Source organism: Larimichthys crocea, chromosome VIII, assembly GCF_000972845.2.
Source record: "Larimichthys crocea isolate SSNF chromosome VIII, L_crocea_2.0, whole genome shotgun sequence".
NCBI lineage: Eukaryota > Metazoa > Chordata > Actinopteri > Sciaenidae > Larimichthys > Larimichthys crocea.
The window spans coordinates 20,459,222-20,485,468 of record NC_040018.1 but is presented as its reverse complement, the minus strand read 5'-3'; the positions used below and the strand labels follow the sequence as shown (position 1 = coordinate 20,485,468).

Sequence of the window (26,247 nt, the reverse complement as noted above, 5' to 3'; positions counted from 1 at the left end):
ATGGGGAGTGTCAATGATGAAGTCAGCCACGGGGAGCGACGGCCCTGTGCCGCTGTGCTCAGCCTCTCTCCCCACTGACAGGCCCATATTTCACCAGACTCATTCTCCAACCTCCACTGTCACCGTTTCCTGTGCTGTCAGGGGGACGACTCCCATCATCACATCGGTGATTTCACAGGCTGGTGGCAGCAGCACTCCCTCGCTGTAACTGACTAACATGGCCCTGCTCCAGACTGCTGGGTGACCCCTCCTTAGTAGCTGGCTGGATGCTCCAATTCCTTTCATGTACATGTAAAGATGATCTTGGTTGGGAATGTTTGAAGCATGGTGCCAATAGCTTTTGGGAGCTGCTGTATTTGGTTGAGTTTGTGTCAACAAGAAATATCAAAGTCTTTAGAAATACAATAAGGGTGAAGTCTCAGCTGAAGCTTGGTTTTATTTCCAAAGCTGGACACTTTCATAATAAAGGAGCAGTTTGACATTTCCGTGAATACACTATTTCACTTTCTTGCAGCATTCAGATGAGGAAATCAGTACCACTCTCATATGTCTAATAAATATGAAGCAACGGCCTGCATCTGATTATCTTAGCTTAGCATAAAGACTGGAATTATTTGGGAAAGAGCTAGCCTCGTCCAAAGGTAGCAAAATCCAGACGATTCTTTGGCTATAGGAGCAGTAACTTTTCTGACGTCATGCCACAGGCATGCAACAAAGACTATAGGAATTCAATGTGTCAGCCAAGAAACAGCACAACACATAACCCCCTTTATACTTAATGTTTTGTACAAATCAGCAACATATTGTGTTGATGTGAGCTTTCGGGGTGCTGGTATGCAGATTTTGTAACCTTTGGGCAGAGCCAGGCTAGCTGTTTTCCCCTGCTAAGCTAACTGGTTTCTGTCTGTGGTCACATTTAGCAGAGTGAATTTAGAGTGGTATCGATCTTCTCATCTGACTATCGACAAGAAAGCATAACAAGCATATTTCCCAAAATGTTGAGGCTAACATAAATGCCTATTTGTTATCAGTGTTGCAGTGTAATCATGCATTTTAGTGGAAATCGATACAGCTGGGACTGAACGTACTGTCTGTTATCCAAATATTTTGTACTAAAGTAAAACACAATTCAGAGTCTTTCTTCAAGATTAGAGAGCTGCAACATACAAAAAGAGACACTGCTATAACATCATTAACTGGCATGTTCCATTACCACATTTCAATTTTTCATATACAGCTCATGACTATTTTAGTCCACAGCACTTTTGATGATCTTAGTGTAATTCTTTCATTTTAATTGCTGTTATGTTACTAATGGCATCTTGCAGTCTGATTAGTCAGAGAGGTTTTTTTTTCTTTTTCTTTTAGTAGACAGTTTTAAAGGCCATAATTAACAACAACTTTACAGAGATGCAAATGGACAATTTTGCAAACAATTATGAACATACTCTCATTCCTTTTTCTCCTTTTCACTTTTTGTTCTATTTTAAGTTTGATCATTAACTGCCCAACTTGCAAAACCCCAAGCTGCAGATGTATTCACAGAGGCAGAGGTAAATGACTCACTCACTAGAAAACACAATCTAAACCTTTATTTTAGATTCTCATCATATGCTCATTATTAGTTTTTTGTCAACCTTGTCTCCCATGTTTAGGAGAAAGTACTTCCTACCTAGCCCTCTCCCTCGTCTCAGCTCGTTACATTTTACCCATGAGTTGGTCTGTGTGTGACCCAAGAGAACAGTTTAGGAGTATAGGAGACTTGTTGGGTGGTGGGATACCAGCACCATGTGCACATGTGTATTTGTATGTCTTACAAGCATAAATGCATGCTTGTGTGAGTGCATGACTCTACCCATGTCTGTACACCTTTGTCCAGATGGCAATACATGTGTGTTTAACAGCGTGAAAGGGCACTCTATCTCCATCTCTCCTGAGAAATGAAAGAAAAAGACCCTCTGTGCTCTTTCAACTTCAGGTCATACACATACACTGGTCTTTATGTGGACCTCACCTCTTTCTTCCCTCCTCCAACCTCTCTGTTCTCTCATAAGCAATTATTTGCTAACAAGTGTTGTAGAGCTTGTTTCTGCTGAAATTAATACAGCAAATTATATGTTTATGTGAAAGACTTATAACAGCTGTTGGATGCTAACAAGATAAAAGTTGCTATTTTTGTTCAAATGATGAGGTTTACAAGCACCAATGCAACCCTCTACACACAAGACAGAGAGTGGGGTAAGACTTTTGCTTTCTTTACTCTACATATACCCCGCTTTTCCTTTACCAAAACAGAGACAAACAAGCCACTGCAGCCTTCTCAGCACAGATAGGGGCTATGGATATTACTCTAAAAAACAACTTAAAATCTGGCCCTCTGGTTGTGACATTATGCAACAACAAATAGCCCAAGATCTATATTTTTTATTCTAGCCAATATTAAATGATTAGAGGCATGCATTTGGATGTTTTTCCACCCATGTTTTACAAGTGGGCAGAAATTAATTTTAAAAGGAAAAATATCTGTGCAGTCCTGATTTGTTATGAATCAATAACTATATTCTGTAGCCGTCCTTTTTACCTGAAGCCTTTGCTGTCACCACTTGTCACAAGAGATTTTCATGTGTATAGCAATTACAGTGTTTCTTGGTAGCTCCTGCTGGCTCCTCTGGGTATCTAAAGTATAGCTGTATAATTTTACCCACCTCTCCATACAGTAACTCTATCACTCTCACAACACAGGGAGAGGCAGACAGTAGGGAAGAGGACATCCACAGATAATTCCATTTAAAGTGTATTTTGAATTTAATCTATGATGATCACCTGCTCACAGGATGTCAAGGGAGAAATTGAGTTTACTCTCATGTAAGTTCATACTACTAGTATTATAACTACTGGTCACACTAACTATCGTACATTTCTTATGCATGATTACAGACTTTATAAATAGATCACTGGGAGGAAAATTAAGTCATATACAGCAGTGCCCCTGGTGGACAGTCAATTTGACTGGTGGACAGCATCAGAGATCCAATACTACCACCTGAAGGCAAAGAATGTGCTTCCTATTTTTAATTTCTCATTTTAACAGTGTTTAAATGTGGCTGCTGTACCATTTGCTGTGTGTAATGTATTGGAAACTATTTAAAATCACATTTTAATGATGGAGTACAATGTCTTGATTAAATGGGGCAAACATAACAAAATACTCAAACAAGAAACAAAGAGGCTCTATGCAATGCAACATCATTGAGTAAATGCAGAATGATATAATGAACTTTTTTGCACTCTGTGGGGATTGCAACCCATGAGTTAAAGCTCGTCTTAAGATTTTATTTTTAATCTTGAAACTGAAATCTTACTATCAAGTGTCCAGTGTTTCAGGACAGTTTGTTTTAGGAAAAAATAAAACAAGACGTCACATATCTGGCCAATATGGGTGAAATAAAACATGAAGATTGTTGCTGTGTTAGCTTCTCCAAACATCAGAAGAAATATAAGTATGTTTTTTAGTAAATATTCCTCACTGAATATAGGAGCAGCAGTACAATGTGGATAGTGGTATGGTTACCAGAGGTCAGAGAGAAACTCTATACAAACTGCAGCTTGGTGGGAGGAGTGAGTGAGTCATGATCTGTCATTCACTACCAACTGTCCTTGAGGTGCCTTTGAGCAAGGTTTTTAACCCCCTACCCGCGCCAGTAGAGCTGCTTAGCACCCAACAGGTCTCAATGCCAGCCAACTGTGTCAATGTCATGCAGATTACTATTAAAATAGAACATAGTTGTCTCTAAATAACACAATATTTTTTATATTTGTTTCCATGAGTGGATGCGTGTAGTGATTGCCATGATTTCCATAGCCCTTATTCAGTATGACGGGAGAAGGAGAAGGAGAGGACACAAGACAGGAAATAAATGCCATAAATGCAGACTATGATCTGTGAAGGATGAATGAAGGTAATCGGTACATGTTGGAGCTTTTTATTTCATACTAAAACCATCAGTGCCTCCCTGTGGTCAAATAGCCACACAGCAGGAGAAAAGTTGTTTTTTTAAACACTGCATTAAATATACAGTAACAGTTTATAAAAGAGCACACACTAAATTGACATTCAGTATAAACTGTCACTGTTTATAATAACCTACAGATGACAACACATGGATTACATATTTCATCGAATTTGTCTGTGTTGTAAAGCTGATGTTTTTAGTGTAAGGTAGACTTTCAATAATACTGTTTGTTATTGTAATACAGAGTGCCATCCTTTATTTTTATTACAACATTCCTTTATTTGTGCAGTGCAATCAACAATAAACTGCATAGAAATGTGATGTATGAGTTATTCTGAGGTCACATAAAGTAGCACAATTTAAAATACAGTTTTATTATTACATTTGATCTTTGGTTTGCCTTTTTATTTCAAATAAAAGAAAAACTAATGTTACTTTACATCCTGAAAAAATATGATTCTAATAGTTTATTTGTAAATAAATGACACAAAATATTATTAAACAATTTCATCTTCATCCCAACTAAAGTTACTGTACATCAATTTAAAAAAAGGAAGATTTTTTGCTTTCTTTTGTAAAAATTGCTTGAACTACAGGTCAACACAAAGAGCACATTAGTACACAGCTCTCACAGAGCCACTAAAGGAATACACATTCAAAACTAGTTTCATTTCAACCTCCCACACAGAACAAAAAAACATGAAATGATATAAAACACTACGAATTATTAAAATGCCCTTTATTACAGGAGAGCCACCACAGATGTTCAGAACTATTTGTTTGCCAAATGATGAAATAACTTGAAATAACTGACAATTCTGCTTAATATGAATTTGGCCAAAATGTAAAAACTGTTCAAATGTGTGTGTGTCATTTCTGAGACATTGTGTAACTGAATAATTAACAATATTGTGGGAAATTATCAAATCTTCCTAACTGTGTTGCTCAAACTTTGGCATAAGTGTCTCGACATTTTCTTCGACACCTCTGTCTTGAAGAGGCTACATCTGGTTCTCATTAAATTGTGGGCTGGAGTACTGCGCCTCCATGGCTCCAGTAGCTGCCCCCATGGCAGCCTGCTGGACATGAGGGTTCTTCCAGGCTCCTGTGGCCCATTCCTCCTGAGCTTTGGACATGCTACCTCCAGTGCCACGGTAGGAATTATGGATCTGAAGGCAAGATGGTGTGACAAGTTACACAGTTATTACCAACAGGCTGTCATGAATGGTAAGTAAGTTATTTCAGTGACTTTAGTTAATGTTATCACATCAAGTCGTCTGTATTCCCTAATCCATATATGTGTTTGTTTGGGGAATATTGTTTCTAGGTACAGCAAAGGACTGAACTGAATTCTGGCATTTTATTTTTAGCACAAGAATGTTGATTTGTTCATATCAATAATTAAAAATATTCAACCTTAAATCATGGACTAAGCTATGTAGCACTATTTTCTATCACAGTAAAATAGAGAATGTGTAATGTCTGGCTAAAGACAGCATGGAAGTTACAGACAATGACAGAAAATCGATCCAAATAGATCAACTGTCTACATTTCCCTTGGTAGAAAAAAAACTTTAAATTCTTACCTTGGTGAGGGCAATGAAAGACAGTGAGGCGACTGCAGTGAACATGATAGTAGGGATCAACATAACCAGTGCAATAAAAATATTATAGCTGAAGAAGGAAATGGTAGCCAGCCAACCACTGAAAACAGACACAGATGACCATTAACACAATTACATACATTTTCTTTTAAAAAAAAACAAGATTTTAGATGAACATAACCTGAACCATAATTATCTGTTATTGGATTGGATTGTGTTTTCATCATGATATTACCACTGAACATCTGGATGTTAAACGCAAGTCATTTTGTGGACTTTAAGAACTGCGATATACAGTTTACAGGTTTAATAGCTCATACATGGGGAAATCCAATTGCACATGGTGACATTTCTAAACTTTATGGAGGCTGTCATAATATTCATTTCTGATCATCAGCCTGAGTCAGGTGACATTTTGAGGATCTCTTTAACAGCCTCTCAAAATCTAATAACAGGACTATCATAAAAGTTATATGAGGGCAATTTCAGATGTTCCATCACTGTCATGTTAATCAAAGCAGAGAAGAAGGTCTTTAAAAAGAAGAGCTTGAGCTCAAAATGTTTCATTCAAAGGTAGATTTTGTAGTTTTTTGATGTTAGCTATTATTGTGTAACAGTGAATTAGTCACGCATAAATGCTGGTAGAGATATCTGTGATCTCTGGTAGTTGAGTTGCACTAGACTGGCTGGCTCTAAGTGTGAGTCTCTGCACCTTAAATAAATGTCATGTAATGTCAGTCAATGTATTTTCTCTTACTATAGTACATTTGTTTTTAAATGAATTAATTTTGGTAATGAATACAAGAATTTCCCTTGATATAATTGATATTTTAGAAAGAATTTCAAGGATTCAACATAAAAAGAAATAATAAACAATTGAACATCAAACATGCAAATTCAGATCCTGAATCATATCCTCTATATTCTAAATGTGACTAAAATGTAAGTGATTAAAAAACTATTTCAGAATAAATGTGTTGCATGCATTTCATTCACTGGCTCTTACCACACTCCCCATCCAGGGATGCCAATGCTTTGGATGATGCTGATACCAACTTGGGCCATGAACACAAAAAAGAACTGCATGAAGTTAAAGGAGCTGTCACTCCTAAGTAAAAACAAAAAGAGGGAATATTTCATATTAATCAAGTAATATTTACACTTACAAAATGGATCACTGCTATAAAGTACATCTAATATTGAATTTGATGTTATATTCACTGATGTTATATACACTCTGCAACACGAGGAGGCAAATCATTATGAAACTATTCAATCACATGCCTCTGTAACCATGGTATCCCTTTTTCCACGTCTGTCTTTCTGTAGTGATGACAACACAGTCATGAATGGCCTTGTCAGAGGATTGTCCTGGACTGTGGGCTTCTTGCCCAGCCATTCTTTGGTTGGTCCACAGTGGCAGTACTTTGTCAGCCCAGGCATCAAGGAGTGCCCAAACTGTGGCAACTTCCTCCCCTAGTGCTGTGCTCTGATAAGAGTGAGGCGGAGTGTGGCAGCAGCCGTGTCCCTCTGTGACTGTGTGCCGCTCCTACTCACCCCGCCCGCATGTAATGATTTCTTTCTCCTCCAAGGAGGTTTTATGTGCTTTTACAAGCCAATGCCCTCATCTTCACCAGAGTGAAGGGCAAGAACCCACATTATGCATCAGGGCATCATCTACTGTACTAGACAAGACAACATGTCGGCTGTCCCTGACTTGGCAAAGTGGTCAAGGAGCAGGAAGGGCGTACATAAACATAGAAGATAAGGGAATGATTTAAGAAGATATTTCCTTTGGCAGCCCTTTTAGTTGTGCTGCCCTTCAGCAAAGGGGATGCTCTAGGTGCCTTTTTGTCTCCAAAGCGACTGGCTGAATTTATCTCTGCTGCCACTCAACACTTTAAGAGGATGGAAGAAAAAATTTGTTTAAAGCCCCTGTCCACAATAGGTCATCACTCTAGTATACATAATGTATACTATACAGAAACTATAGACTACAGTGCCATGGTACAGTGTGTAGAAATGACTCAGCAAAGAGTTTCTCAATCACATAAAATGCTTGCTACATGGCAACAAAATGAAATGCCCTGTAGTAGTCCTCTGTTCTATTGAAGTGAACTCAAACGTAGCACTTATTTTAGTGTGTGGATATGTGAAGAAGGGAGGCTATACCCAAAAAGCCTCATTACAGGGCTACGGCAAGTACTATGGCAATATGTAGCTGTAAATATTTTCTATCTAAACCAGAATTAGAGATTCGATTAGATTGTATATAACACATTTATTATCTCTTTTTAGCGAATAAAATACATGAAATAGCATTTAGCTTTATTGCTGCATATACCCTGTTATTACAGTGCATGTGCTATTTATAACTTGTTATTACTGTGCAACTGTACCAAAAAAAATAACAATAATGCAGCTACATAATCACCTGTTTAACGGGTTACCACTGGAACACTGACAAAGCAATATTTTCAGTCAGTGCATCACATTCGACTTACCTGAAGGCCTTGTAGATGGGCCTAAACCAACAGACATATGAGCAGGGAGTGAACATGAGGAGCCAGATGATAGCCAGTCCAAAGTTAGTCACGCCACCTCCACCAAACATCCATACAAAGCAGCCAATGAGATTTACTGCAAGAGTAGCACTATTCACTGTAGGACCAAAACAGACACACTGTATTTTAGGTATAAATGTCAAAAAGTATCTATTGGGTATACTACATAGACATACACATGCACAAAAAAGATTGGAAATTGGATATGAAGGCAGCTACATTAACATAATGTGAAATATGTAATTGCAATGCTTGACTCACAGGATGGCTTGTGTTCCCTGAATAGCCTTTTTGCGGGTGTCCTTTTCTATTAATTTTCAGTAATGTTATGAGGCTACAGTACTCCCCGCTTATGTTGCACTTAGTTCTAATTGGAGCTCTGCACTTTGGTCCCATCTTTCTTCTCTAAAGTAGCAGAGAATCAGCTTCAAATGTCGCTCTATTGAGAAAATGCGCAGTGCTTTACAAGAGAATTATGAGGCCAAACACAGCTGCAACATGACAGCTATTAAGGAACACAGTTAAGCAGTTAAGTTTCTGAATCCACAACAGGCTTCAACTGATTTCCCACACATGTAATGAGAAAAAGAAATGTACAAACCAAATAGCAATCAAGTATATAGAAGCCATGGTCATGCCAAGCACTGTAGCAAATGGAAAACGGCAAATCAAAATGCAAAAAAAGAAGTATATTGAAAAATGTTCCAGAGGGAAAGAAATAATAGCACAACCAAAAGCAGACTGGGACTTTGAATACCTGCTCATGGTCATGCTTAGTAGAAAAGAAGATGCCTGCAGAAAGAAAAGTGTTTACTCATAATGATAGACAGCTCTGATACATATTTCTTACTCTGTATAAATGATTATTTCCAATGGAAACATCTTTTGACTTGTTGCTTGTGCACTGTATAAATCAATGAAAATCAAGCTGTGGTTTATTGGTGCTATTGTGATATATTAGAATAAAGAGGCACTTACTTTATTTGGCCAGAATCAGTTGCTATCCTGCATCGGCACCTCATCTTACGCAACTTCCCATTACTCTACTGTTAATTAAGTTATTGCTTTACAGGCAGGGAGCTTCTCAGACCAGAGAAATGTCACAGACATCACTGTACTGCTTTTTTTTATAGTGTCATACACTTTGAACAATTCCGGAAAAAGTTGTTAACACAATTTCAGAGTTAACTGCTCTGCTAACACCAAAGCCATCTGGTCAGCACTATTACTTATTAGCATAACCCAGTCAGGATAACAGCCAATGAAAGTTTTATTTTTTGGGGGTGAAAAGGGACCTTCATAAAACATTTCCCTTCTATTACAAACTTCTTATCATGAATTAACAACAGAGGAGAAGACTTTTTTCGGTTGTTGTATTAGGAAGTCAGTTAATCTTTGCAGAAAAAGTCAGCCTAAAGTTTCATAGAGCTTGAGTTTTGAATTTGAAGCTTATATGTGTAGTAGCCTGATGCAAGGATAATATCACATTCCACTCTCACAACAACACAACATCACTTTGAGGCACTCACACATCCACAGGTGGTACATTTTCTTGCACATGCCGCGGTGCTGTTCAGGGATCTCATCAAAGTCCTGGTAGAAGCACGGCTTGAGTGGGATGAATCCCGGCAGTGGGGGGAAGTTTGGCTCTGAGACAAATCATTGCACAAGAGATAGATTGCATGTGACATCGCGCACAGTTACAGCGAAGCAGTTGTTGGCAAAGAAACTCTTAGCTCTTAGGCTCCCTCTAATAAAACTCTTGCAGATATATATGAAAACATATGTATAAAGACATAATGTTAGCAGAGCAAAATCTAAGATATAAAATAGTGCAGCAGCTAAAGTAATGATGTGATGTAAAATAAATTGTAATAGGTGGTAGTCAGTGAGTAATAGCAAAATATGAAGAGGTTGTGCAGTAATGTGATGAATCTATACATACATATTGTGATGGATAAACAGCTAGTTAATCTATATGCTGTGTTGTTTATAGGTATAAACAAGAAGTACTAAAGAGGTTATAAAGAGTATATAATTGCTTTATTATTACTGACCTGCCATGTGGAGTGTGTGTTCAGATTCCCTCCTTCCTCAGTGTCTTGAGCCTGTCAAATAAGAAGAATAAGACTTGAGGTTAGGACTGACTTGTTGGTGTCTGTGGTCATTTGCAGTTATGTTCATATGCATGTCACAGTAGTGGGGACAGATCTCATTAGACAATTACGACATAGTTTATGGGATGAACAGTGTGCTATAAGCGAAGCGTCGACACGTTCTGCCGGGGGATTTAATGTGTGAGCCCTCCAAACACCGACTCAGTCCTGCTGAGAAGATTTTAACGACTGAATCCTTCCGCTTATAGTGAAGCCACCAGAAAAATACACATACATGCAAACAATCACAAACACACACATATGCATGCAATCACGTGCAAGCTGCACTCCACCGGCTGGAACGATGCTGTATATGTGCGAAGACAGGTGGATAAGTTCACAGAGAGCTGGCCATCACAGGAGGAATTACGGATTCAACAGGAAACATAATCTGCTTACCTCCTCCAGAGAGCAGCCGCCTCTTTGTTTCAAGTGTTACAGTCTGCAGTGGAAGCTTCAGCTGTGTGTTGAATAGTAGTATCACTACCAGCCGGATGGTGTCTACAATTAAACTATTACACTATTATAATACTCTCTTCTGTACTGTATGATCAAAGCTATAAATCCCAACTATCCTGATTCTCGACCAATCACTGCGCCTGAGTCCACTGTCACTTTGATTTAGACCAATAGGCTGATTACTCTAATCCTTGACGTTGTATTGTTCACCCAATCACTGTTTAGCTATCTGTCCATGGTGCTGAATCTGGAGGCAAACTGTAAACTTGCAGCCTCCCTGCTGAGCATTTCTCTGACATTATCATGCGTGATAATTAAACACCTTGCACCTACAGTTCATCTGTAATGAATGATGCTGTCCCATTTCTAATTACACGTTTGTATTGTTCAATGTTTTCATATCTTTCTCCAGGATATTATGAGCTGTAATGTTACACTATATACAAAATGTAAATAGTAAGTTGTATATACAGAGGTAGAGTTATAACTTTTGTCATATCTTTCAAACATGCTTTATTCTATTATTACAATTCCTCATGGCTTTGGCGATCAAGTGCTTTTCAACCACCCAATTCCTTTTATGCGGCTTTAATAGATGGAACTAGTTACTGAGTTTATGTTTGCCATGGTGGGTTAATTTAAAGTATCACACACTTTCTAAAATAATAATAATCTGTTTGTTGGCTCCAGCTCTCCAGCGGGAGTTGCTGTAATAATAATAATAATAATTAATTAAAAAAAAAATACCTTTGTGTACCTTTAAGTAAATACCTTTGCTTGGCTGACTAAAATGACCCCTTTTCTCCCCCCATTTTGTTAATAGACTGAATGGAGTTGTGGTAATTGATCACAAGTGTTTGGTACAGTGCTATAGGACATGTCCAGTGGCTTAATCTCACAGAAGAGAACCTTTGTAACTGGTTTGGACATTGTTAAATGGTAAATAAAATTCCACTGCTAGTACACTCCACTGACCAATTGCTGTATGGGTCCACGGTAATTGATGAGGTGGATTTTATGTTCCCCCAATAAATAAGACACATGAGTTCACTCATAATATTCATCAATCATTAATGTCAAGGCCTACTGGTTTTCAATAACATAACTTTGATTACTCCACATCTTGAGCTCTCAGTAATAATATTAGATCATAACATAATATGTTATATTGTACTGGGCCCTATCTTGGCCTAACACACAGTGATTTGTCAGTGAGACTATCAGATGTAGAACTGACAGTTTGGCCTCGATAAAGCAATGGTTGAGGACAATCTTTTAAAACTTACCAAACACAAAACAGCGATTCTGCTAAGAGAACCTTGAAATACTTGTTAACCTGGCTTAAGGCAGCTTTCTTGCATCTGAGAAATGTTGCCAAAGTAAGGTTGTTCTTAACAAAACAGGATGCTGAGAAATTGATTGATGCCTTTATTATTAGCATTTTGGACTATTGTAATGAACCTTTCATGGGCTCAACAAAAGAGCTGATAGGAAGACTTGAGCTAATAAAGACAAAGAAAATAGAGCATATTACTCCTTTTTTAAGTTAACCTTTCTTTTAGAATTGATTTTAAAGTAATTTTGGTCACATGCAAAGCTCTAATTGACATAGCACCTTCTTACATTTCAAACTTAACTCCATATCAACTAACAAGAGCCCTTTAGTCCTGATTCCTAAAGTAGCTCACACACAGAGTGGGGAAACTGCTTTTAGCTGCTACGCTCCAAGACTGTGGATCACCTTGCTATATTAGATATGCAAGCTCTCCTGCCATTTTTAAAAGTCAACTGAAGACCTAATTACTCAGGCAGGCTTTCAGCTGGTGTCATACATATTTATCTCTTGTTGCTGTCATTTATCTCTACCTTTCTGTTGAAAATTTGAGCTTCAATTGATATATGAAAAGTGCTATAACAAATAAAAGTTATTATTTTTATGGTCCAACATAGACCAAAAACATTTTCTGTGCTTAACTTACTGTAACTACTTACTGTACCTAACTTTAGCAGACAGCAGTGGAATATAGTCAATGTGCTGTCCTTTGGCAACATTTTTACTGGCTATGGTGCCATGGAGCTGTTTTGTAGTGCCCCCCCCCCATGGAGGTGGGCAAAACAAAAGACATCTTTTCTCTGGAAATAATACATCATCAAATTCAAATGTCCACCTACAGCACAGACACGCACCCTGATGAGCCCACATGGATCATGCAGTGTCATAACCCAACAGAGAGAACTTCACAATAAAAAATAAGTCAACAGAGATTAATTACAACCAAACTAATTTTATCAATGTACACTAAATAAAGATAATATACAACCAGTGATCTAGGAGTCGTTTCCTGTAGGTTCCATGGCCAGAAACGGAGGATTCACTTTCCTCACAGGAAGCCATCATTTACTCTGCTCCACTAAAAATATGAATTAATGAAGTTATTCGCACACTAATGCACTCACTTGAATGATGAAATCCACTGAAATTGCAAGGTGCCCTTACACAGACAGAAGAGTAAGAGCAGGAGGAGGCAATTTGGTTTATAATTGGCTCTCAGCAACCTTACTCTCTGTTATAAATACTTAACTGGTACAAACAGATTGCATGACTGTATTTATAAGACAAGACCAGACAACCTGCTATAATGTGTCAATTTAAATTTGCACTCATCCACATTCTGTTGCGACTTAGCAGCTATGTCAGTAAAACTTTTATTGATATGATTCATTGTGAAAAGATTATGAGACATTGACATTTATTCGATACATAATAACTCACAAGCAAGCGTGGGGGGACACTTGGATGTTCTTAATTTAGTTTTTAAAAGTAAAAACAACTGTCAGTACTCTTCCTGGGATGTAATCACTTTAACTTTCCTAAAATGAACAATAAATAAAATGTGAAAATGTGTTTGATTGTTTATAGCAGAAACTTTTATCATTTGTTTTAGATACTGGGGAGAATATTGAACAATAGAATGTTGTAGAATAATAGAATAATACAGAATATTGTTTCTTTGTTAGATATATGGCTTTTTATTATATTCAGTGTTCTCACACAGATCACAAATCGTAGCTAATATTTCTTTAACTTCCCATCTGAATTCAGCAATGCAAGTAGCTGCTCTTGTAATAGTCTAATACTCATTTTAACAAAGAAATCATAATCTGGCAGCCTGCATGAACTGAAGAGTTAGTTAAATGTGCTGATTCAATGCATATCTTGGCTGCAGTAGCAGTGAGCGTCCTTTTCTCCAAGATACTGAGCACCTTAACAATACACCTGCATACTAAAAGTCAAAAGTATTTCTCTTTACTTGCATACTATATAGAAAAAGTAATTGTTACAAATGATTCAAATAAAAGCTGGAACAATAACCAAGCCAAGTATTTGTAATTGTTTTATTGCATTAATAAGTGACTTTTCATCCTGTGTGTCCTACAAACAACCAAAGTGCTACATGCATGACAAAGGCAGCTCGAAGCATCTATCCATCCATTTTTAAACCACTCTGGATGGATCACCTTCCCCAGGCCTCACTCTGAAGCTCAAAATCTTTTCTTTATTTGCCTCACAATCTTCATTTGAGATTCTAATTCAGAATCTCCTTTTAAAGCTAATTAGGACAAGGGCTGCTTCATTCAGGAAGAAATGGTCCTATTCTGTATTAACAGAGCCCACCTTCTCCCTCCCACTTGAGCTCACCAACAGTGCTTCACTCTGCATAGATTAGAATGGGAAAGTCAGATTTCCCCCATGAGCTTTCCCAACACGGCATTGAGGCAGCACAATGAGTCTTTTCTGAGTCCTCTTTTCTGCCTGCTTTGCCATCATCCTGGACGGGCTGTAGATAGAAGGCAGGATATTTAGTGCTGAGTAACACAGTGAAGGAATGAGAGTGAGAAGACAGAGAGAAGTGGAAAGGAAATGAAAGGTGAAGGACGGGTCTGACATTTCAGTATCAATATTTTCTTTGGATCAGAGAAAATTCTTTTCTTTGCTTCCACTCTTGTGAGAGAAAAGTAGATTGTATTCTTTAAAAGTGTTACACTTTTTTTAAAGTTCATGCCAAAATTTCATAAAACTATGGAATTTTGTTACATCTAGAGGTACTACACTATCACATGCACAAAATTGCATGGCACACATGTAAACCCTTGTACACACACACACACACACACATACACGTTACTCCACTTGTTTTGTATTGAAGACATGAATACATTTATTTATCTTCATCACTGGGTGTGTAAATGCACTTTAAATGAGGTAAAAGTAAGTGTCTGTTGTTCAACACTCAATATCCCTGCTTGATGCTCTCAACTGCGGCTCAGCGCCAGTGCACCCTAGTGCCATTGTACTCCAAAAGAAAAACCATTTGCCCAGTCACCCTCTACCCCATGTGCCATCGTTGTTGTGGTTTCTATGGAGACGCTGTCCTCCAGACCAAGCATGTGGAGGGCACCCCTCCAACGGAAGGAGGTGGAATAACATTGTGGCAAGGCAATCATACACCAACCTCATTTACATAACCAAACATGAACCATGGACCGTGGCATACAGTGTTTGTTCACTAAACATTTCACAGTAGTTGATTAAACCCAGTTGGAAATGGAGCACACATACATATATGGTTATTTTTTTCTATCAACAGGAAGGTTTAGTTGATTCTCAAGCTAAAGATAAGAGACGGAAGAAAGTTACAGTGAAACACTGTTCTCTCACATTGTGGAAAACATCTTTCTTTGTGCACTGGGGATCATTCAGCATTCTGATCACCACTGCTCCCTTTGTAGCGTTGACATGAATGATGCATGCTTGTGTCTGGGCCTGATGTGGTCACTCCTCAGCACCTCCAGCTGGGGGCACTGTTCTGTCTGTCTGTCAGCCAGTCTGTGGCGTTTCCTTACCTATTCAGGAGACACTCTTCTGTCAGATGGTGCTCTGTCTCTAACCTTGAGGAAAATAAAAGAGTCACCACAGAGACCATTGTACTCAGCATTCAAACCTCGTAGACTGAAGACTGTAACATTTGTGGTGTTAGTTATTATTTTTTGCTTAATTTTAATTCATGTGCTGTTTGTTTTTAACGTTTTACAACTGACACGGATGAATAAAGCTTAACAGAATATAACTGCAAGCAGAATAGTTTACTTACTCCTTTAAATACCGGTGAAATGGAAAGGTTCACTTTGCCTGATATTAGACAGAATTGTCAGCTTGTTATACTTCATTTCCATTTCAGTTAACTTGCTAGAGTGGGCGAATTCAAAGGTCTGGACCCAGACAAAGGTTCATTAATTTAATAGGCCAAACAATAATGGAACCAAAGAAACAGGACTGCAGCTAACCATCATTAACATATTTCACTGGGGCCATAATTGTAGCAGTGACTGCCTGCCACACAGTCAGACTAATTTCCATATAATCCAGCACAGAATCTCTAAGTGTTTGAAATCACTGAAATACTTTTTTGGTCAGGAGAACATATAATCATAAATACATTTCAAACAAAGGCTAAATGAACAACTCATTTTAAAAGCTTACGTAATGATCTTGTGACCACTTATTCAAAACATAAAACACCAAATTGTGATGCTACATATATCATTTTGGCATATGAACACTTATAATTCTTGCACCACAGAGTGGCTAATGAACGCCATAATGGAATCATCAATATACATTTATCCACAATCCACTATTCCTTAGAGAAAATGACACCCATATAGTGACTACAGACTCGATAGTTACATAAATGATTCTGTACTTAATAAGGTACCACCAATAATACAATATGTGTTCTTTAATAGTGGTGGTAATGAATAATAATAATGTTATCGCCATTAGACAGTCCACATAATATTCTATTTAAAATAGCTTTGCTTGAAAATTCCCCAATTGCTTTCAGTGTCATGCAATTGATAAAAAAATGGTATACACTTTCTGCATTATATCAAAACGAAATAATATTGTATCTGTTAAATATGGGTGAGTTTTTAAATAATTCAATTTCAGTGTTTACTCGTTTGCCTTGTTGTGGCTTCCAAACCATACAAGCTGGTCCAGATCACACTGGCAAAACATCATGTACCCAGCAGAACCCAAAATCTCATCACTGACTATTAAAACAACTTCAGGATGAGTCTCCTCTGATGCGGTAACATGAGGCTGGCACAAGATTGAAGTAGGGATAATCACAGGGTGCACCATCTCAGCGATTTTGTTTTTCCTTGGTCATGAACATTATCATAAAATCTGCTGTGACTAAGCCAGAGTGCAGAGGACCCAGGGTGAAATCTGCCAGAAATTCAGTACCAGGCTGTAGGTGGATACTGCAGAGAATAGAGAACCAGCCAAGTCTTTGCAAGATGTTAACATCCCCACCATCACAGAAAAGCTAGTAAAGAGCCTTGGTGAAGTTTGACAGCACCTTGAGGGATAAATCATCCCTGCAATCCATCTGCATGGATTTAAAGCGTTGGCAGGATTCAGGATTTAAAGCTGTCATGCTTGCTGTTCTCAAAATGTGAAACCCTACATCATATCAAAGTAAGATGTGCCATGATCAAGTCCTGAAGTTAATTGCAGACATCAGTGCCAGAGTTTCTCCACTTTCCTCAGAGCTGGGAGCAGCCAGGGCCCTCAGTTAGGTCAGCTTTTGGGGAATCTGGCGAAACTTCTCAATTTTCACATTACAGTAATCCACCTTTAGACCTGATATTGTTCCTCTGTTTGAATCTACAGACAGGAAAGATCTTCTGGTAAGACTGCTTGGACAAGACAAGGAAGCACACCAAGTAGAAGGTGCTGGTTGGTGAATGCAGTCAAGATGGCCTGGGGACATGGTACGTCTCGTTTGAAGTTGGACACAGGGGTTATGCAGCATGTTCCTTGGCCAAAGCCAAACTAACTTTGGGACATCGAGGGAGAAAGTAGGATCATGACACCAAAGATGTGACAGAGAGAGCCTTGACATGGTTGTGGCTCAAGAAAAGAGAGCCATGGAACTAACTAGCCTGGACACCGGACATGAGATGAGGTCTGGAGGATGGACTGTGATGCTAAAAGACCCAATGAGTAACACTGACACTGTGTCTAGAAGCATCAGTAGATATATTTGTTCATCATTGACAGTAATTTTGCTATTTAAATTCAAACTCAATGAGCATAACAAAAGGCTCAGTGTGTTTAATCTCAGTAAATGCAGTGGTCATCACTCATCAGTGTCCTTCCATGACCATGGAGTAGGTTGACTCCTCCAGGTACCTGGGAATCCACATGGATAACAAACTAGTGTGGTCCATGGTCCATGTGGAGCTGGGTGCAGCAGAGGCTTCACGGCCTGGAGATGTCTATCATGCATTTGTTGAGAGCATCCTGCAAAATGGTAACCTGAGAGTACAGCCAAAGGTGCAGATCACCTGACTTATATAGACAGCCATAAAAAACTTCTGTTCCCTCTACAAAGGCACCACCTTTTCAAACATTTGTTTGTCCTCCTCTCCATTAAGTCCCTTAACACCACCCAGGCTAAAATATGTCTAGCTGTTCTACTTGTGCAATGTGTAATTGATGAATAACTGTATTTGGTGGTTTTGCTACTGTTGTTTTACTGTGAGTTTATGCTGCAGGGAAAACAAAAAAAACATCTTATCTTTTTTAATGAATGCATTTCATCTCACTGTGACCACAACAGTTCCTGAGATGGACATTTTCTGGATGGCAGCAGAGTTGCTCAGCTCCTCGCCAACCAATTATAGTATTGTCTGTAACAGAAAAATCTAATTTGTTTTCAAAGAAAAACAGCAACACCAACCTATCTAATACTGCCAAGAGAAACTACTAAAACCTCTTGCTGTTGGACACCAGCCAGACAAGTTTACTATCCTAATTGGTCTCAGTGGGCAGAGCATCAAATGTGTAAATAATTTTCTCAGCAATTGGCCTGCTCTATCTTTGGCTATCCTGACTTTCCTTGATTGTGAAAAGAAAGCTGTGCCTGTTGGAACAATGTCATGTAATTCCTAGAGCACGTTGTTTTTATCTTGTATGAAACTGCTTTAAATGTGGTAATGATGGGCAATGTTTAATCACAGAGCCACCAGTCTTACAGTCTTAATACATTTCACTCAAATCGTAGATGGGGCACAACTGTTGCTGGAGCATGTTCAGTTGGATTGTGGTTAAAAGGAGTCAGGTTACTCATAATTAAGAACAAAGCTGGAAGTAGGTTGTACCCTCCACTGGATCAGCTTTTGTGGTTCTGACAGGACACATGTCATTTCCTTTCTATTTGTCTGGCACACAGCCAAAACTCCAGCAAATAGTGATGTGTCAATATTTTATGACAAAATTGAACTACAGCTATTTCTGAGAGAGGTTGTAGAGTGTTTTGCAAGCAGCTGGTAGTTTGTGTTCATTATTTTATGGGATCTGGGGAGGAAAAATGAGAAGCGGGTAAATTACAGCCTGACCACAATCACACAGGACACAGCAATGCTATTAGTTTTCCAATGCAATCATGTAATCCGATGGCCCAGACATTTGCTTCAATCAGACACCTGGGAAATGCATCCATCGCATTTCATCAGCTCAAATCAATCTCATATCAGTATTAAATGAATGCACTCAAACAAGAAATCCGTCCGGACAAGTTATTATTACCGAAGGGAACTCCTTCATTACTACCCTTTATGATTGCCTGTCTACGTGTTATAGACACTATATAAAGAACTGTACATGTTGAAAACCCATTCTGAAAAAAGGTTATATATGAAGTGTTGTGTGAAATTTTTCACTAAAATTCAACTGATGCAACATGGCCCCATAATGCCCCTTTTCAAAATTCATTAGTAGAAGTCAAAAAGTGTATATAGCTCTTGGGAACTTCAAGGAACAATGCTTTGTACATTACAGTGTAACACGTAACAGCTTTGATGAGCATGTAGACGGCTGTATAAGCCAGATCTGACTGATTAAAGCCTTTGTGTGTTTCTCTCCTATATGCTGGTGAATGTGGGGATGCTGCTGGTATCGGTGATGCTGAGAGTGCTGCACGAGGCGAGTCTTTGTCTGCTCCGGGAAGGCTGGGCTCCAGCTGGCTCCCGCTATGTGCAAAAGTCAGTGGGTCCCTCAGCACTCAATGCAGGAGGCAAGCTAGTTGATTGATTGGGATGCACACCACCAACACCACCCCCCCAGCCCCTCTCCCCCCTCTTGTCCCAACCTCCTCCACCTCCTCCTCCTCCTTGCTGTTCTTGCTCAGGGAGCACATGTGCCTCTCTTGCTCTCCATTTTTTTTTTCTTACCCAGACCTGCTTTATTACATACAAGCATTCATGCAACCACACACGTCTGTGATAGTGCATAAACAAAGGTGCATGCTTACAAACGCACACAGTGAAGAAACCTAGATAAAAACACACTAGGATATCCTGGTTGGATTTATATGAATGAATGATGTCTTGCATGATTAGAACATGCGGCTTTCATTGAAACGCGTGTGTCTCCAACGTTGGGTTCATGCAGGGCAACACATTTGCAGTGATTACAGATGTCCGCTTTGCCGGACCATTCTCCACACTTCTTCGAGAATGAAGAATTACCCTAACCAATCCATCATTCTAGACAGAGACATATATTATTTGAACACGTTTGTTACTCTAAGTGTTTCCACTGCGTGTCCGCGTTGAACACATCTTCCAAGTGTTAATGGAAAGCATAGAGTTGGATCAAAAAAAAAAAAAAAGGAAGGGGTGTGTTAATATCACCGACAGCTTTTCAGGACTCCAGCGACGAACCAGCCAGCCAGTGTCTGGTGATTGTGCGCGCCCGCGCGTGTGCGTGCATGCGTGTGTATGTGTGTGTGTGTAGGGAGGAGGAGGGAGGGGGGGTGAGGGGGGGCAGCAACCAACACACACTTAACATTCGTTCGCAACATGGCGTTGAAGCGCCGAGAGACACGACGGCTCTCCCCCGACTAATGCAACCTTATTGTTAGGGAAGCCAGGGGACTGTTAACCAAAGAGACCTAAACATTCACAGACACTTCCACACGCACCGGCGGAGACAATAGCGGATTCCAACATATGCATGTCGCTGTAAAGGTATAGCTGGTTGTATAGACGTACCGCTGCTACCCCACTGGTGGAAATCAAAGGCTGTACATGGCGGTGGAGAGTACAATTTGGCTGTTCTGTCTTCTTTCGCTGGTTTGTGGTCCATCCAAGCAAGGTAACGCGCTCACTTTAATCAGCTGCATGTTTCTTTTTTATCAGTGGAGTGCATGTGTGAGGCTGCGGGCCACTCATATTACACTAAAGTGCAGTTACTTAGAACATAAGTGATCTGTGATAAAAGATCGGACAGAGCTACCGGGTGAATATGCACCTTGCACGGTACATTAATATCCCCCCACTCTGTATTCTGTGTTCACCTCATGTGGCCTCTCCGGTGCGTTACCTCATGGGTGTCTCTCTTTCTCGGGACGCACTGCTTCGGCGTTGTGAAGTTGCAGCACATTGCCCAAGAAGCAGCCCCCCGAATGGTGCCACGCTCGGGCAGAGAGGGCTTTGAACCGGACCGGGGAGGTTTCCGATCAAACAGGAGATGAGGGGTTCATTATGGAGACATGTGGGGCTCGGCCTTGGTGGAGCGCCATGGAAGCAGCAACGTCTTAAATGTTGATTGCTTTGCCAATAAAAATGCCATAACTTTTTTTTTTTCTCCTCACAGTTTAATGATAGTGTGTGCGCATGGGACGTCTGGTGTCTCAGAAAGTTTAGTGAGAGGCTTTTGAGGAAAAGAGTAATAATGTCATCAATGAGGGAACATCTTTATATATTTGCATGATCTTTATAAAGAAGAGTGTGTCTGAATGGTGGTAGAAATGTAGAAAGGTGCATGGTAGCAGTTGTATTTCCCACAGATTGCTGGAGTGGAAGTGTGCTGGTTTGAGAGGAAAGTCTGCCCACACAGTCACAGTGGGTGAAAGAGTGGCCACTAGATTTACATGACAAAGACTTGTGCAGAATGTCATTGGTGGTTATACAGTTAAATGCTCTTTGGGAACAGGAAAAGATAAAACAAGAAAAAGTGAACCTGGCATGCATTTCTTCTCTTAAAACTTTTTCAGTAGACCATTGAATGATATCTGAGAACATTTTTGTGTGTATTGAAAATTTCCAAAAAAGGGTACTGGGGAAGCAAAATAGTCATTATTACCCACATTATCCTAGTGTCGATGTTTAAAGAAATTAAAGCACTTGACATCAGAGTGTAAAACTGTAGCGAAAACTCCCACATAACTGTGTGACAGACAAGACAAAATGTTCATAACTGCATAACATTTTAATTACACAGGATTAAAACATTAACAAGTTGATATTTATCTGTTAAGTCCCTCATGAGGACCAGTCAAGTGGGATTGTGTGTATGAATGTGTCAGACAGAGAGAGAGAGAGAGAGAGAGAGAGAGAGCAAGAAAGACTACAGATTTATCTTCTGTGGAGTAAGAACTATAGGCATTCATATTCACACTGAGAAAATGGTATACTTAAAACAACTCCTTTGAATCAAAGCCACTACAAAAAAATGCACCAGCAGCTATTTTTAATAATCGATTCAGTCATATTTCATGCAAAAATGTTAAATGTAATCTGGTTTTCAGCTTCTCAACTACAGGCTTTTATTTGTTACGTTTATGGATTCATTCAAATTACTGTTAGTTGCAGTACTAGCCTACTTTGCCACACAGTTATTGTAGAGCAGCTCCATCAAATCCTCAGTAAGTTTAAATTCTTCTTCATGTAAAATCAGACTCTGCTACAGAACTTAACTAAAGGTCCAGTGTAAGACTTACAGAATATGGCGGAAATGGAATATAATATGCACAATTGTTTTCATTAGTGTATAATCACCTAAAAAATAAGGATTGTTATGTTTTTGTTATGAGCCTTTCATATCTACAGGTCTCTGTGAGTCACCTTCCACATAGTCTGGCATGTTGAACCACTATGTTTCTGCTCGGAAGGAGAGTGTGATGTGAGGTGGTTGCAAGCATCAGCTACACTGCTAGATAACACTAAATCCTGCACACTGGACCTTTAATGACTTAAATATGTCTGGATGAGACAACAGGCATGCCATCACATCTGACTACCTTTGCCTATGTGTGCCCAACACCTACAATATTTTGTTCCCGATATCTTGAATTCGATTGATTCGATCGATTGAGTTCGATTAGCCTAGGAAAATACTACACAAGCTATTATTTCCCGATGGATCTCATGTTGACGCTTTGTCCAATTTTAAAGTATATCTCTTGGCAAAAACATCTGCTTAAAGATTTACAGTGTCTTGCTGTAATATTGTGTGTGTGTTGTCTCTCTTCCTAGAACACATATTGAATGTAAGCACAGGTTTTCTTACAAACAGGGGACAGATCTTCACTTACCTGCCTTTTGTCTCACTCATCAGTATTTTATCCTTCTCTTGTGTCTGGAAATCGCTTGCACATAGTTATGCTGCTACTGCACCTCTAATATGACATGCTCTGCAGTGATTTCTACCAGTACAATGATGAGAAAAAAAGAATGTTGTGCACAAGGATCGGAAATGAAAATATCAGAAACTCTAAAATACTTACTGTACACACAGTAGACACCACCCACTCAGAGATATATTGTAATTTTATTACAAAAGTTCGATTATTCAATGTACACTTATGCATATAAAGGCCTTAAAAAGGAAGCAACTAGGGGTATGCCATTTTAGAAGGGGGTAGAATTTATATAGAGTTAGATTACAATGCCTTGCAGACTCCAGCAGAGACAGAATAAGGAATTACTCCCCTTGAGTGCCACACTGGGGGCGATCATATCCACATGATGAAATCTCTTGCAGGTAAATGGCAATTGTGATAGAGGTTGTCTGTGATAAGAGTGAAGAGGAAATGGATCTATTTACACTGAGATCTATTATTCAAAGTTGGTGCCAAACAGTTTTGATAGGCAGTCGCTGTCTAAAAAGCCTTTGAACTGATAAAATATCCCATTAATAATGTCACTAAAAGAACACTAAGCAAATCACAAACTTGAAAATCCATTTAAATGTTTAAGAGCTGTCATCAAAAAAAGTTTTGCCTCAGGGAAGAAGCCACATTTGTATTCACAAGTGCTGAAAAACAATAATAATAATAATAATGTTTTGCGATAAAATGAACAGATTGGTATTTATCATGTTTTATTGCTAAATAATCAAAACATGTTGACAATACAGTGTTGATGTTTGTATGTGTCTCTTTGTGTACATTTTTTTAATTTGGAAAGTGGAGCATGAATGTTGTTGGTGTTTGTAGGGGTGGGAACTCAGACTGGTGAGTGGAGGCTGGGGGTGATTCTGGGACAGGAATGAATTGGCGGGCACTGGTGAGGCGAATTTGAGGCCAGGGGTCATTGCTACAGTGCATCCATAGACAAAGAGCTTGTTTTGTCCATTCTAAAGATCAAATGAAAATGTGCAAGCTTCATTTAACACATCACAGTGTCTGTGGGCATAATAAAAATCACAGTTATTAATAGACATAATAAAAACACCCATCTGCACTCCTGCAAGACTTTATGAGCAAATTAATGTGATTATTGTAACACCTTTGGCCTTTTTATATGCACATGAAAGTTGCAAACAGGGCAACAGTTGCATGATGAAGCGTTGCCGCTGCACTGACTTAGAATGCCACATGAGATCATTTCCCTTGATGCACCACACTTGTCTATACTGTTATATGAACATTACTTGGATTAACAGTCTAACAGTCAACATCTTAAAATATCCTCTCAGTCTCCCAGCCTCTTAATCATTTGATTTGTACCACCAAGCATTGGTTGCATGCCTATGATGCTTTTCTACACTGCCTATCATAGCACTCACACAGTCACACTGTTCTACTGCAATTCCATTGGAGCAGCATAGTGTGATATACCTTTATTAACACATTTTGTATCAAATTGGTATTGTTGTGATTAATGCCTTCATTACCACTGTTGTAAATATGGATAGTCGTACACAGGAATTTGTTATGATGACGACGTTACTTATGATCGAAAACTGAGTCAGCAACTTTGGTAACAGCCAAACCTCAAGCAAGTTCAGACCATGTTTTTTGAATTTTTTAACATGCCCCAACTCAGTTTATCTTAGTGGATACTATTATGACCATCATTCAGAGTTAGTTATCCAAATGAGCTGCATTTGCTCATATGCTTTATATGATTTACTGACATCAACACACTGTTAATATTTTAGTTTTAACTTGCTTTGAACTCATCTCTGACTACCTCTGTATGATTTCAGCAGGAAGGATCAAAATACATTCTTTTTATTGTGAAATTGATGCATAACTCTACAACTGAACATCTAGTCCCTGATTTACTGTTGGTCAAATGGTTTCTTCTCAGCAACTTATTTCATACAAAGTTAAAATTTCAACAGAACACCCAAGACAATTTAGCCTGTAGGAATCCCACTGCTGAAGTGACCCTGCATGATGGTGGGAGGGAAATGTTTTTTTGAGTCAACCATTTATTCCACACACTGCACCAGGACACTCTGGGGCAAAGTCCATCCCCTAGCTTAAATATCATGGAGATGTAAAGTTACACAAGGGGTTACATTTGCGGTTTGGCACAGTGTCAGAGAAAGATATTTTGAATCTAGTGAGGTTGGTGAGTTACATTGTATCATGTCTGAAGTCTCTTATTGTTTTTATCACAGAATGCACAAATTTAAGTTTGCAGCACAGCGAATAAAATCACAATAAAGTTGAATGACATTATGAGGGTCTTACCTGTGCTACATTGACATTTTTTTCAAATATATATTCGTATATTTTCTATATTCTTCTGCTTCCATTATGTTGCCTTCAAGCTATAGTGTGAAAACACCAGGGTAATGTCAAGCAGAGCAGAAAGTACAAATGCTGAATTGTGTGTTGATAAATTATCGATTGTTGGACGATTCAAACAAGACGCCAACACAAAACCGGTGATATAAACTCTTACAATGGTGTCATCATAGCAGCTTGGAACTGCAATAGAAAGTGCAACAAAAGATTTGTTTAGCAGCAAACCTTTGGTTTTCCTTTCATCACATTTTTGGGGCTAACACTGTGTAACATTTGCAACAACAACAAAGCAGCATCCATAAGGAGTCCTCTTTTTAAGTATAATATTAAATGTAAGCCCAGTACTCTCATCCATTGGCCTTGGTTTGGTCTACCAAATATTGAGAAAATGATTTTAGCTGTCTTTGGTTTGGTGGATGCTCGATTCGCTGCCACAGCCACTTGATTACATTATCTTGCATACAGTAAATGTCCTGCAGGTAGTGAACAAATGGCTTGTTTGGTGCTAAGAATTTCCTTTACTGTTATTATTTTTTATTTTATTTGCATTC

At 38.9% G+C, this 26,247-nt stretch overlaps 2 protein-coding genes across 3 annotated transcripts in view; one reads left to right on the top strand and one right to left on the bottom strand.

Annotated features, from left to right (window-relative positions):
• Nucleotides 1-3,975: 3,975 nt before the first annotated feature.
• LOC104921261 (secretory carrier-associated membrane protein 5) lies at nucleotides 3,976-10,942 on the bottom strand. The gene is made up of 7 exons (XM_010734136.3): nucleotides 10,737-10,942; nucleotides 10,239-10,289; nucleotides 9,711-9,830; nucleotides 8,122-8,278; nucleotides 6,624-6,725; nucleotides 5,600-5,717; nucleotides 3,976-5,182 (listed from the first exon to the last, which is right to left on the bottom strand). Exons 2-7 carry the CDS (start codon nucleotides 10,243-10,245, stop codon nucleotides 5,015-5,017), a joined length of 672 nt encoding a protein of 223 aa, XP_010732438.2. The 5' UTR covers nucleotides 10,246-10,289; nucleotides 10,737-10,942; the 3' UTR covers nucleotides 3,976-5,014.
• Nucleotides 10,943-20,710: 9,768 nt separating this feature from the next.
• Nucleotides 20,711-26,247, top strand: part of igdcc4 (immunoglobulin superfamily, DCC subclass, member 4) — a 45,324-nt gene continuing 39,787 nt past the window's right edge. For both annotated transcript variants that reach the window (XM_019278911.2, XM_019278910.2), the window contains exon 1: nucleotides 20,711-21,027. In XM_019278911.2, coding sequence (XP_019134456.1) covers nucleotides 20,961-21,027 — 67 coding nt within the window. In that variant the 5' untranslated portion in view covers nucleotides 20,711-20,960. The remainder of the gene's footprint in view (nucleotides 21,028-26,247) is intronic.